At 34.3% G+C, this 14,743-nt stretch overlaps 1 protein-coding gene across 2 annotated transcripts in view; it reads left to right on the forward strand.

Annotated features, from left to right (window-relative positions):
• Positions 1-8,072, forward strand: part of LOC148306728 (uncharacterized) — an 89,988-nt gene extending 81,916 nt beyond the window's left edge. The window contains exons 5-7 of one of the 2 annotated variants that reach the window (XM_088264490.1): positions 68-126; positions 5,606-5,801; positions 6,531-8,072. In XM_088264490.1, the coding sequence (XP_088120616.1) occupies positions 68-126; positions 5,606-5,673 (127 nt within the window). In that variant the 3' untranslated portion in view covers positions 5,674-5,801; positions 6,531-8,072. Of the gene's footprint in view, positions 1-67; positions 1,804-5,605; positions 5,802-6,530 lie in introns of those variants that run through there. The other variant, XM_088264491.1, reaches the window with a different exon arrangement.
• The last annotated feature ends 6,671 nt before the right edge of the window (positions 8,073-14,743 follow it).

Raw genomic sequence — 14,743 nt, forward strand, 5'->3', positions numbered from 1 at the left:
TGGCCACCTCTAGCATATCTCGGTCAGGTTTATCAGCCAATACGATAATGTTGAATTGTATTTCCAGGTGCCCAGAGGGTTTCAATGGACAAAGATGTGAAAATAAGGATGTCTCAAATCGCAGCAGTATGTATCATTCCTACACCTGCAAACTGGGTTTATCAACATCTTACTACTGCTAACTATAAACGGAAATATTTTGTATAAATCGTAAACATTTTACGATTTTTTTACAAGATGTTTTCAAACGAAAGGAAAGACAATCGTGTGGAAATCAAAACAGATTTGATTTCTTCAATACTTTCGTTGACGCATTCTTTTGTATCATAGATTTCTGTAAAAACGGTATCTGGTTGAAGAAAAAAGTGATTTTTAAACAATATGGTGAAGTGTTAAAAATTATTAAAGACAATTTCGATCGGATACAAGAACTTATGTTGAAAGTGCATACGAAAAGTATATATATTGACGGTTATCGAATTCGACTGTGTATTCAAGTATTTGTACAAATGGAGAGGTGGACAATATGGAAATTATGTAGACTTTACTCACAAACGAGGGTTTGTGATTGGAAGCGTAATTTATGGAAGAGATTTGAAATGATCATCAGCTGTCAATAAACAGTATTAACTTTTTTACACCAACTCGAAGTGCCAGAGGATTAGTATTCTCATGTGAGATATATTATTTTGGAGAATACTAAACCGTTCTTGGCACATATACAAATGAACCCAGGGGAGCGATCATGACGTCGCGGACGCATTTGATTCCGCACCGCATTATCTTTACAGGTATACGACGTACTAATCATGCCATCTTCCTTTACACAACCACCTGACAGACATCCACCTCGTATTTTACAATGTTTTATGTATTTTTTAGATGGGAGTTGCATTTATTATTTACCTTGTTTACAAGGTTTATAGATCAATCAATGGATTTTCGTTTATTTCAATATGTTTTGGGAAAAGCACAATCTAGTGTGTGCCAATCAGAAACTTCTCAGCATTTGCTAAATTACTGGGAGGTAACCACGTAAAACTCCTCAGGAGAAGCCGGACTGTTGACTGTCGTCAACATGCCATCCGTTCCACTGGAAGAGGGTTCGGAATTTTGTGTTCTAGCTTGGTTTATGATGCCAATGTCCCTCATTATTTTTATCATGAATGATACCACCTCTCGTGAGAGTTCCTTGTGAACTAATACGGATTTAATGACTTGTGGCTCTAGTGGAAGAATTGAGAAATAAAGACTATTATTCACCTTCACAGCGCACGAAAATTGATCAAGATCTATTGATCCTAAAGAAAGGTCTTTAATATATTGAATCGATTATTTTAGTATCACATAGATCACATATTTAGTATAACAAATATCCAAATATCCGGGGCTGAGACGTGACGTGAATTTCATACTTGTGTAAAGGAGATAGCACGACGATCAGTACGTCGTATACCTGAAAAGTTAATGCGGCGCGGAAACAAATGCGTCCGCGTCGCCACAATCGCTCTCCAGATGCCTAGTTTTTATATAATGCGACGGGACCGTGGTTTCATTTTTTTCTTGTTTTTACTGCAATAATTTGTTATGATTTGTACAAAGTCCTATAATTTTTGTTATACATTATTTATATGTTATTAAAGTAATTTATTTATGCCAACGGAAGAGAAAGGGACACACTTGAAATGAGATTCTCGCAACAAATAGTAAGTTCCGAATATAGGGCCAGAACAATTGTACATTGTAACGTTCTCTTTGTAACATCACTAATAAAAGACGAGTATCGAATGAAACTGAATCACACAACTTGGTTTTATTTTATTAATATCTACATTAAACCATATCCGCTCCTTATGTGGAGCATATGGAGTACAATAAGTGTCTCCAGGCTTTTCTGTCGGCTGCCAGCTTCCTTGCATCCTCCCAAGTCAGTTCAAGTTCAGGTGAGAACTGCCGACTAATTGTCAGCAGTGGTCGCGAACCTGATGCCTTGTAAAAGAGGCAAGCTTGATGGCGGCTCTCGGGAGGCATGCGGAGTATACGACCAAGCCAACTGGATCGCCTTTTCTTGACGACAGTTGTGACCAAGATTTGCTGCGTCCTACGCCTTATCTCTTCATTCCTCACAAAGTCAAACCACCGCACGCCTAAAAATCTCCGCAGACACCTATTCTCATAGCTAAGTACACGGCTGCTCTGGGCCCTTGTAAGGTGCCATATTTCACAGCCGTATAAGAGAATATGAGCAAAGCAGGCATTTGGTCTTCACCGAGTATAGATCCGATCTCCAGACAGCCTTCATACTGTTTAATGCGGACCCTGCGAAGTCTAACCGCACTCCCAGTTCCTTTTGAAGGCTGCCATTTTCAGTTATGTACACTCCCAAGTACTTGAAACTCTCGACCCTGGTTAGTCAACCTCAAGGGTTTCTGGGCATTAACAACGAACTATCCAAACCCTGAGAAGCTTCCTGGCTTCTGTCTGATAGCAGCTACATATTAATAAGGGACCCATGGTATGTAAATAAACCCAGGACGTTTTCCTACGAGAAGGTATTACAATTTTACCACATTTTGCAAGAAATTTTGCGTGCACCTAATATATTAATACAATAAATTAATAAAAAAGTAATGTTGTGTTTACTAATGAGTAGATGTCGTACGTAGTATGTATTGTAGTTTGCTGTGATAACATAACAACTTAACAATACTTTTCGATTAATGAGTCCGCATTTGGCTTAGTATATGTTGTGAGATGCACCATTTCAAACTAAAAAATTCACATATTATTTTCAATATTATTCATATGTAAAGCATTTACTTTGTGGTTAGTCATTTTTACTTATTTTTTTTTTACAAAATTGTTAATAAAATTAGTATATAACCACTCACCGAGATTTTTACGTCTACCGGTTTCGAGACGTACCCGTCTCTTCGTCAGGACAACCACTAACACAGCATGCAAACAATACTACCCTTCACCACCATAGCACCATTTACACACTCAAAACTATGTGTTGGACATTTTGTGTAGTTTTGAGCGTGTAAATGGTGCTATGGTGGTGAAGGGTAGTATTGTTTGCATGCTGTGTTAGTGATTGTCCTGACGAAGAGACGGGTACGTCTCGAAACCAGTAGAGAGTAGAGATTAACATTTTTGTAAAAAAATAAATAAGTAAAAATTAAATATATTATTTAACTTACTAATGCGATTATATATCGCAGTCGTACAGGAGAAAGTGACCAACTAACAAAACGTAAAATGTTCAGGAGGGCCATTTAAGTCACTTTTGCTTGGCAAGAAAATAAACTTCAATGCAGTTTGTCATTTTTTAACAAGTCAATATATTATATATTTACAAAATTTTGAGTGTGTCCAAATACTTGTTCACAAAATCTGGATTATCTCCAATTACAGGAGTTATTTTGTGATTACAATCCAGAATTCGGACCTCACGTACTAGTAAATGAGTTTCTGCTCAATAAAAAAGCTTATTTTCATCTCACCAATAGATGTCTCTAGTGAAGTTCCAGTGATTCAAGAACAATGTTTAAAAATTGGTTCATATGTATAGAACTTCCAAGAATTTGAATTTTGTAGTGTGGTTCTCAATAATGGGTGGAATTGGTGAATGTTACACGCGTGTAAAGTGTTATCACTTAAACTAGCCTATGACGCTCGTCAGCCCCGTAAATGCCCAGACTTCCATATTCTTCTTCATATTTCAAAAATATGTAAAAAAAATGTCAAAAAAATAATATCATTTTATTATACTTACAAGTTTAAAATCGCTTTGGGATCTTTTTCATGGCAATATTAAGCTAGTAAGATATCAAATAGTCAATGATCACGTTTTTGTAAAAAATGCACTTGGTCACTTTCTCCTGTATGACCACGATATGTATTCACAGTAACCATAACATTTTACCCTTTAACGAAGACAAATTGCAAAGTATAGAGGTATTTTTTTTTTAATAAGAAAGTTTTAGTGTGAGAGACAGTGGAAGAAGTAGCATCTTAAAATAAATGCAACGATACAAAACTTGCAAAAAAAAATCACTGTAAAATTATTGTAAATAATGTAATTTTAATAATGTAATAATGTAATTGTGTAGTGTAATGGTCAGCACGCTCGGCTACCGTTCTGGAGGTCCTGGGTCCGATTCCCAGGGGGGGTAAAATAAATATAAGTGATTTTTTCGCTGTAATATTTATTTAATATTACCCTGGACTGGTACCTGAAGCGGAGAGCTGATCACCTTTCCTTCACGTGTAAACGATCAAGATAACACTGCGTTTATATGAAGCAGTGCCCTATGCACCATTGAGTCCAGATAAGGGTTTTTATTATTTTATTAATGTAATTTTATACTACCCTATACCGGTACCCAAAGCGCAGGGCTGATCGCCTTTCCTTCGAGTATTAAACGATCGAGATAACACTGTTATACTATGTAGTTCACCATTATATAATACAGAAACGTGATTCAAGGACGCAAGCGTATTTTTATATGTCATTAACCAAATGGCTTAACTATTTTATTGCATAAATTCATGCATAATCGATAAAATTAAGAAAGGTGTGTTGAGATGGTTTGGGCATGTGAATCGAATGAGTGAAGAAAGAACAGTAAATAAAATTTAGTTGTAACAATAGTTAAATAATGTAATTGGAAATAGAAGCAGAGGAAGGCCGAGGAAAACTTGGCACTATCAAGTATTTCAAATAATTGAAAGTGGTCAGGATAGGAGTTGGAATAATAGGCGGGTATGTATGAGGAGACTCATGAAAGTGGAAGAAGCTAAAATCGTTTACAAAGACAGATTGGTTTGGCGTTATGTCCTCTCTGCGTACTCCTGTGGGGGAAGCGGCGTTATGATTACTTAGTTAGTTAGTTTTTACAATTTTAACATGGTTTTATCAATATTAAAATAAATAAAGATGGCTGATATCAAAATACTATAGAGGTAGCGAAGAGAACATTTGATTATGAATAATTACATTTTCAACTGACCGTTTAGTTCAATCTGAAGATTTAGGGTTCAAATCTCGAAGCAGGCAGATATTTTTTCTGAGATATCGCTCACTCCATTCAACAATGTCATATATCAAAAATCGTCAATTTACAGTTGTGCATGTTTTCGGAATGTCCAGAAAATGTACTATATTCCAGCGAAAGTGGCATATTTTTAACTTAATATTTACCCACCATAGGGCAGAAAGTGTTGTTTTTGCAATTTGAAGAAAATATATTGTTTAATTATTTTTTAAATATATTTAATATTTTTCAAATGTAGAAAAAAACCTTCAGGTTTTACCTAAAAACATCTGTTGCACAGTAAAAAGTTTAATAAGCGGCTTGACATTTATTTTTAATACATTTGATTATATTCTTAAACTTTAAAAACGATCTCCTGAAAAATCAAGTTCTTTTATTTATGACGTTGTTGAAAGGAGTGAGCGATATGATTATTTCAAACCGTTGTAATCTTTTATTATATTAATATATTTTGCATGTAAAATGTTCAAGATTTTTAACAATTAGAATTTGATGGTGAATTTTTTAAAAATATAAATATTTATTATGTTTTAACTTGATTTCAGGTGATGACATTTCCCCATGGTCGTTCGATAGAACTTCAAAGTCACTGTTATTGATTGAAGATTTCTAAATTGCGAAATTAAAGTGAAATAAACATAGTTTTATTGCTATTGATGGGAGGACAAGATCATAATTATGGTATAAACTCATATTTCCCATTTGGAAGTTGACAAAATTCAACCGCTGTGGATTATATAGGTAAATAAACCATAATATTTTTTCAGACATACAAAATAAATGTTTTGTTTAAGAGGTTTGGTTTTCTGTCACCATTATTTCTACAGACTGTCATTATGACAGTTGACAGGTGATTTGTAGTTAGTACGTTTTGCCATTTCACCATGCATAGACTGAATGACCGTAGGTTCGGTGAATGGGAAATTAGTAATTTGATAATTCATTATGGACAGAATGTTGAATGTTACACATCGCTCACTCCTTTCAAGAACGTCAAAAATCGACAATTTTCAGTTGTGCATGTTTTCGGAATGCCCAGAAAATGTAGTATTTCCCAGCAAAAGAGGCATATTTTTAACTTAATATTTACCTGCTACAGGGCAGAAAGTGTGTTTTTGCATTTTGAAGGAAAGGTATTGTTTAATTATTACTTTAAATATACTAAATAATATTTAAATGGAGAAAAAACATTCAGGTTTTACCTAAAAAGATCTGTTGCACAGTAAAAAGTTCAATAAGTGGCATGATATTTAATTTCAAAACATTTTATTATATTTTTATCTTTTAAAAATGAAAAATCAAGTTTTTTGATATATGACGTTGTTGAAAGGAGTGAGCGACATGTGTTAAGATCACTTATCCAACATATGACAGGTCATAAGCCCTGTGAATACCCAGTCTTCCTTATTCTTCATCTGTGTCGATCAGTTTGTCAGAAGACCCATTATAAATAATGTTTGTATTTTTCAGCAGCGGTGTGAATGAATAAAGAACATGGCCAAGAGACATTTAGTCTCATGTTATAGAAGATGGACATACAACATAACTGTGATAAAATAAAAGAAATGGTTTCATTAAAAAAACTTCATGTCTTATTAAGCATAGTTAAAATTATTATAATTATTATTACATATATAAAATAATGCTTTCTTTAGTATAAATAAATAATTAAAATGTATGCTGAATGGTAAGAATGCAAGGCTGAGATAAGCATTAACGATAATATAAAGAAAGGTGCGTTGAGATGGTTTGGACATGTGGAACGAATGAGTGAAGAATTCTTTCTTTCAGTAAAACAAATTTATGGGGCGAATGTAAATGGAAATAGGAGCAGAGGAAGACAAGTAAAACTAGGCTTGGGAGTGGGAATAATCGGCGGATGTGTATGAGGAGACGCGTGAATGTCGAAGAGGCGAAGATTGTTTGGAAAGATAGATTGGTGTGGTGTTCTATTCTCTCTCCCTACCCCTGAGGAAGCGGTGTCATGGTTAGTTACTAACAATATTTTTTCGTTGGTCATTAACTCTTACCACTCTGTAGGCCAGACATTCTGGAGCGTATGATTCTAGTAGGCAGCTCCGTGGGCCACAATGTCTGGCCCAGCGCAGGTATAACTTTAAATACTGATTTCTCTATCATCCAAGTATATTCTAGGAAAAAATATTTTAGATAAATACAGTTAATCTTAATTAACATGGTCATACGAATTGCCAGACAAAGTGTCCCAAAATTAGGGTACTAAAATATTTATTTTAATGGTAGAAAAACGTCGCATTTTTTTTATCAGAGTAGCTGATCAGTTATGAGAAAAAATGGTCAGAGTGGAAAGGGTTAATGATGTGCATATAATGATATAAGGAAAGAATGTAAGGTTGAGATAAGCATGATCGATAAATGAAGAAAGGTGTGTTGAGATGGTTTGGACATGTGAATCAAATGAGTGAAGAAAGAAGAGTAAGATAAATTTATGAGACGAATATGGTTGGTGGTAGAAGCAGAGGAAAACTTGGCATGATCAAGTATTGCGAATACTCGAATGTGGTCAGGTCAAGAGTCAGAATAATCGGCGGGTATGTATGAGGAAATGCATGAATGTCGAAGAGGCGAAGATTGTTTGCAAAGACAAATTGGTGCGGTGTTTCTATTCTATTCTCTCTGCCTACCCCTGTGGAAAAGCCGCGTGATGGTTAGTTAGTCATTTAATATAACTAAATAATTTAAGTATTTGTCACATTGTGTAGCATCATTCAAGCCCTTGCAAAATGCCATTTTTAAATGTTGACTCTAGTTATATTACATTAGGATGAGTTGGACAGGAGGAAATGACAGTTTTGTAGTTTTATATAAATAAATAATATGTATTTTCATCAGTATTTAAAAGAGCTTAATGTTTGTTAAGATAATTGTATATGTACATAGTAAAATATTATGTTTGGTACTAGAAGAAAGTCTATAATTAAAAGAGTGTATGCTCAGTGCTGGATTAAGAGTGGTGGTGACTCTCAGCTAAAATATAAATGCGGCCTATTGATGGTTTTATTATTCTTATATAAAAAACAAGTAATGAATGTTCATATTCAAATCATCTAATAGAATTACAGTGAAACCTCTATCTATCGTTCCTCGAATAATCATTTTCCCGGATGTGTCGTTTATTAATACTACCCCAAATTCATTTCATACAAAAATAGATTGCATTGATCGTTTCTCTGTCACCATTTTACCGAATTCATTGTTTGAATTACGCTGCATATTTGATATATTTTGTCTGTGTTTTTTACATTCTTCTAAATTTCGTTACATTTGACAACAATATTACAATATGTGGGATAGAAACTATCGCAAGCTTGTGTGACACAAGGTTGACGGATCCAGCAGAAGAGGTTGATATTGATGAAGAGGAGCCGCTCCCTGTACGTAACCCTGGTCCCCAGCACGGTAGCTAAACTTACTAACCATTACACCACAGAGCTTATTTAGCTCATACATAAATCCAGCACTGTGTCTGCATTGACACGGAACATCTCTATAGGTATATGATATTTTATATATCACATTGTTTAATCATGGAATATGGAATGGACCCCGTTAGCTAATAAAATATTTAGAAGCCAGTAGGATTACTTACTATAAAACATTGCCAGTGCTGTCTTAGTGCCACGATGATTTAATTCAAGGAATCTTTGTATGTAGATATATAATTTATATGACCATTTATATAATGCTAAATTTTCTATGAATGAATTAGGCATCAGGTATTTTAACTTCCCTACCCATACAAACGAACAAGGTACTTCTGCTATACAATTATTGCCCAAACGCAATAAACCATATCTCATACATTCAGGTACAGAAATCAAACCCAAATAACAGAAAAATTCGTGATACATCAAATTGGTCATACGTCGCCTTTAGTATTTCGAGGTCAATATCGATGGCTGCCTCATTTGCAGAATATATCAAGATTATTTTGATTGAAATGAGTATATTACATTTAATAATAAATATATTTGTAAAAATATTCAATAGAATATTATCGCAAAAAAATATCTGGCGTCATCAACATAAGAATGTTGGGAGCATCTGACTTACAAAGGATATAAAAAGAGTCATAAATGAGTTTATTATTTGCAAAAATTAATATTACATTGTAAATAAGTAGGTACCATAGAACGGGGCTACTTGAACTTTGATGTGTTAGTTGAGCCCAGTACAATAAAATGTTTAGATCTGTATTTGGTCTACAATAATGAACGTATTGACATGATTCATTGTTTCCCTGACAGGTGACACTTATTGTCACGATACATTCATTATTGTAGACCAAATAGAGATTTAAATCTTTATTTTGTACTGGGCTCAAGTAACACATCAAAGTTCAAGTAGCCCCATTTTAAAGTACCGTTATTGATTTTTGTTTTAAGTGAAGATTTTTCACATCATTTTTTAATAATAACCTAATAGTGTACGGTGTTTTTATAAATATTTTTCTACGCCGACATGAACATTGTCTTTTTACTATACCAACCCTAATGCAAAGCAGTGAAGTGTGAAGTTAACTAAAGAAGGATGAAAATATACTGGACGCAGTCAAAATGCGATCAGCCAATATTTCCGATTTAACAATACCAATATAATAAAAAAGATAAAATGAAAACGCTAAACTGAACCATTTTACTAATTTTTAATACCGATACCCACAGATTAGAGAACACTACATACATGCATTACTTCTGGAGCCTGCAGTACTGGAGGCTGGTAATCCATAATAATTTAAGATATATTAAAACGCAGTCTCAAAATCTAGCCAAGTTTTACTGAGTAAATATCACTATTTCTTATAATCTATTATTACACGTGTTTCGATGCATTCCGCATTATTATCAAACACCGTATGATGCGGAATGCATCGAAACACATGTCACAATTGATTTTAAGAAATATTGGAATTACTAAGTTAAACTGAAATTAAAAATGGATAGATCTTACCACCTGCCTGCCTCCGTAGTGTAATGGTCAGCAAGCTCGGCTACCGTTCCGGAGGTCCCGGGTTCGATTCCCAGGGGGGTCAAATAAATACAAGTGATTTTTTCACTGTAATATTTATTCAATATTACCCTGGACTGGTACCTGAAGCGGAGGGCTGATCACCTTTCCTTCATGTATAAACGATCAAGATAACACTGCGTTTATATGAAGCAGTGCCCTATGCATCATTGGGGTGCGGATAAGGGTTTTTTTAAGATCTTACCACTGCTGAATTAATCAATGAAACTCAAAATCTAGTTCTGACGATACTAGTTTACTGGCTGTCAATGCCTATTGATACCAGTGTTATGATTCATATAAACACATTTTTGTCAGGCGGTTTTGTTCATTAACCCCTACCATAATTAGTATACTAATTAGGGTCGTATACTAATCACAAGTAACCGCAAACCCAATTCCAATTTGTACAATATTTTTTGGCGTCTCTCGCGCTCTAACAAAAGTAAGCAAATAGAACGCTTATAAGCGTCTCCCGCTCTCTACCAACAGTACTTAAAAAACGCTTTAAATCGAGTGTGGCCAACCCATGCGGCCTACCGGGGTCTACTTATAGCCCGCGGAGCATTTCACACATTTTTTGCGAGTGTTTTTGCCTAGAATTTTCACTCATGAATTACATGAAATTATAGTAACCTTAAACATAAAGAGTAAATCCACTCACAAGTAGGCATAGGCTATGAAACTTTTAAAGTTGAAGCCTGAGTAAGGACATGATAAACGGTGTTGCATAAGCCGTAGCTAGATTTCAGAGTCACTTGGACGTTAGGTAATTCAAAAAAAAAATATCACACATTTTTTCTTTCAGTGTACATAAAACCACTAAAAGAACATTCCATTGTGCATTGTTCGTATTATATACCATATATGGAAGTATTTCAGTATCGTGACAATTTCTTCTATGGTATACCGTTATCAACATAAATGCACTTAGTTCTGACAAACAAAATAAGACGTTTCAAAAATTTATTATCTTTTGTTATTGTTTTTGAATTGCGAAACTCTAATGCAAGGGTGGCCAACCCGCAGCCCGCGGAGCAAATCACACATTTTTCCTTTAGTGTACACAAAAATACCAAAAGAACATTCCAACGTGCGTAGTTCGTATCATATCCCATATATGGGAGTATTTCACTATTCTGACAATTTCAAGACCCACAATGGCGTCAAGTAGTAAAGACGTTGGACTAAAGAAGAGAAGAGTAACAGAAGAACTGAGAAGTTTTTAAGACAGATGGACTATGAACTGTTTTTTCGTGGAATTTAAAACAAAGCCAACATGCCTGATATGCCATGATTCTGTTTCTATCTGAAAAAGTATAACACTAAACAGCATTACGAGGCTAAACATGCAAAATAAGTTTTAAAAAGCACCTAATAAAGTTACTAATAAATATGTTACTTTCTTGTTTTACGGCCCGGTAGGATATCTGATTTCTAAAATATGCCCCAGCTACTGAAAATGTTGGCCACCCATGCTTTAATGTAATAAATATGTTTCGTTCTCATTTTTGCAATATCTTCTTTAAAAACAATATATTTCTTGTTTACTTTGAATAATAAAAGAAATTTTGTTTTATAGCCTGGTAGGAAATCTCACTTCTAAAATCTGGCCCGGCTGCTGAAAAGGTTGGCCACCCATGCTTTAAAGCATTTCCCGCAAATAATGTGTTATCAAATTGAATCAATGTTATTTATTTAAATATTTAATAATTTTAATATATCTAACTATTTTAAGAATAACAACATAATAAAGTAGTGAAAAGCTTTAAGCATATTTGTTTTTATTTATTATATGTAAGGTATTAATTATGCTAGGTCTTGATATTCATTTTTAACTGTAAAAATATAATAATATTTTATTAGAAAAATGAGTGTGCAGCATTGTACACGTGATAGAAATGAAACTTCTTAAAATATACAGAATAAGAGAGGTTTAGTGTGAGAGGTAGAGAAAGAGAGAAAGAGCATCTCAAAAGAAAAACAATAATGCAAATTTGCATATAAAATATTTTGTTTATTCAATATTTACACTGTCATTGAATGGTACTTGAACTGGTAATACTGATATGAATGGTTTCTATTGGTGCTTGAATTGATAATATTGATATTAATGGTTTGTGATAATTAAAATATGAAATATTTGTCTGTGTTTAGATATTTTCGAGATTACGAAAAAAAACGTAAATCATCACGAAACAAAATGATATATTATGGTTTCTAGTTGAATACCACTTTAATTTATCAGAAGGGAAGCAAGATGAAAGCGGATTACTTTTAACACAAATTTATTTAGTTCTATCAAATTACAATCAAGAAAATACTTAAGGATAATCGCGTGACTCTAATATGAGAACAGTCGAAGTACGTGTCGATCTGAGGACGGGCGGCGACGAAGTGTGGCGGGCTCGCTCGTTCCGTTCGTTGCTGGTCTCGTGTAGGTAGCTCGCTATGTCACTCGATTTGAGTTGCCATAGCCGATGTGTGGGTTGCCATAGTCGATGTGCATTATATGTGTGGGTTGCCACAATATATTACTTACATAATGCACGTAAGTAATATTTATCATTATGTTTTGTATCTCAACTGTTCATATATAGTGTCTGATGTATACACCTATAGTGACACTCTCTTATTCTATCGTTGTGTGTACTTCGCTCTCTTTTGCCCCATTCCTGTGGCGTCGGAATGTATAGCTCTCTTTCTCCTTCTCTCTGTGTTATACCTCTCTTCTCTCTCATGTAAAAAAATGTGCCTAATAAACGTGACGGGTCCTTGAAATTTCAACCCCAATTCATGTCCAATTGTCGATTATCGAATCGCGACCTAAGAAGTTTCACTTCAAAATACTCAAACAAAAAAATACTTAAATGTTTTCTAATAACTTTTATAAATAGTGAAAAAAAATTGTTGCTTCTTTTGAAGATTTTTTTAAAGAGATAGAATCGGTAATAAAATGAAAAGGCTAATTTCTTGACTAATGTGATTTTTTACCCTAGCCACAAAATTGTCTTATGGCCGCTCTTACGGTTTTCAATAAAAGGCATAATATATTCTGCAATGATAGCCTCAAATCTGAAACTCCTGCAAAGAATGGTCAGGTGCTATGTTTGGTCAGTGTTTTTATACGGAGTTAAATCGTGGACCCTTAAGATCAGCATTATGAACGGATAAGAGCTATTCAAAATGTGGTTATATTCCATGGACCGATATGGTCAGCAATGCAAATGTGCCCCAAAGAGCAAGAGTAGGAAAACAGTTGCTGACTAATAAAAAATGCGGAAGGTGTCCTATCTGGGGCATGTGCTGAGAGGAGAGAAGTACGAGCTATTGCACTTAATACATAGAAGGTCGACGAGGTGTGGGCAGAAGGCCAGATTTTTAAAGAAGGATTAGGACGCATCCAAAATGAAGTAGACAGAGATTTGTCTACAGGCTTTTTTCATAACGTAAATGCATAATTTTCGGTGAAAGATATGGCTTGTTCAAAGGGATATCAACAAAAAAATGTTACATCAAGGAATTCGTTATATTGATAAAGGTGACTTATGTAGGCATGCCATATTTTACAGACTATAAGATGCATCCTTATTTTTGGGTTACACGCACATAATTATAAGTCTTTTGTAGAATCCTTGTCGGAGTAGAGGGGGTGTTCGCCTCAGAAAACATTGCAATACACAATTTTAGCACATTTTTGTGTACTACAAATTTCGTGCGGTGGATTACATTTTTTTAGTATGATTCCCATCACTACAGTGTTGCCAGATAGATAGGTTTCCCACGGCAGTTTTAAGAATGGCGGGAATTTTAAATCAAACACTGTATTAGTATAAGACACACCTGAATTATGGAGGCATTTTTTGAAGAAAAAAGTGCTCTTATAGTCCGTAAAATACGGTATATAAAAATAAAGCGGTTTGACAGTAATATAATTTAACCTGTGATTCATAAGCCTTTCTATTTGTATAGTTGTAATGCTTTTTCCATGTTTATACAGTGTTTATTTATAAGCTAATTGTTGTTATTCTAATAAATGTACAGTATTATTGTATAAACACGCGATCAGTCATTAGAGATTGTGAAATCCAATAAAAAATTCAGTATTTTTTGTGCGTTTTAATACTCCTCGACTGGGAAGTGGAAAATCTGGGTAAGCAGTGTGTGGCGTTGCCCGTCTGAGCAGGAACTATTAGAAGGTAAGATCTATATCTTGGAAATTAGATTTCTAAGCTAGAGGCTGTACGCAGCTCTCAACTACAGGTGGCACAAAATAAATCACCCTATCGGATGATGTTATAATATTTGCAAATGGCATCGTACGTCAATCATATTTGAAATTTCTGAATTCGACAGCTGCAATATACAAATATATTGATAAAACGGGCACAAATGTGTATCAACACTGGCGGCAGCCGGATGACGGATATCATCTTTTCCACTTAACAGAAACATTGTAAAGGTCCAAATAAAGATTTCCGTTACTCAAAATCATTATTTTTTATTGAGTAAAAAAGTTATTTAAAAACAAAATTGGATTATTAAATTTGCAACATTGTAAATTTCTTTATTTACTGCAGCTGTCTAGTTCACAAGGTAAGAAAAAGTTATAAGGATAATGATAAGAAAAGGCTAAA

The sequence above is a fragment of the Brachycentrus maculatus genome, unplaced genomic scaffold (genome assembly GCF_059751285.1).
Source record: "Brachycentrus maculatus isolate JH-2025_06_01 unplaced genomic scaffold, ASM5975128v1 h1tg000228l, whole genome shotgun sequence".
Taxonomy (NCBI): domain Eukaryota; kingdom Metazoa; phylum Arthropoda; class Insecta; order Trichoptera; family Brachycentridae; genus Brachycentrus; species Brachycentrus maculatus.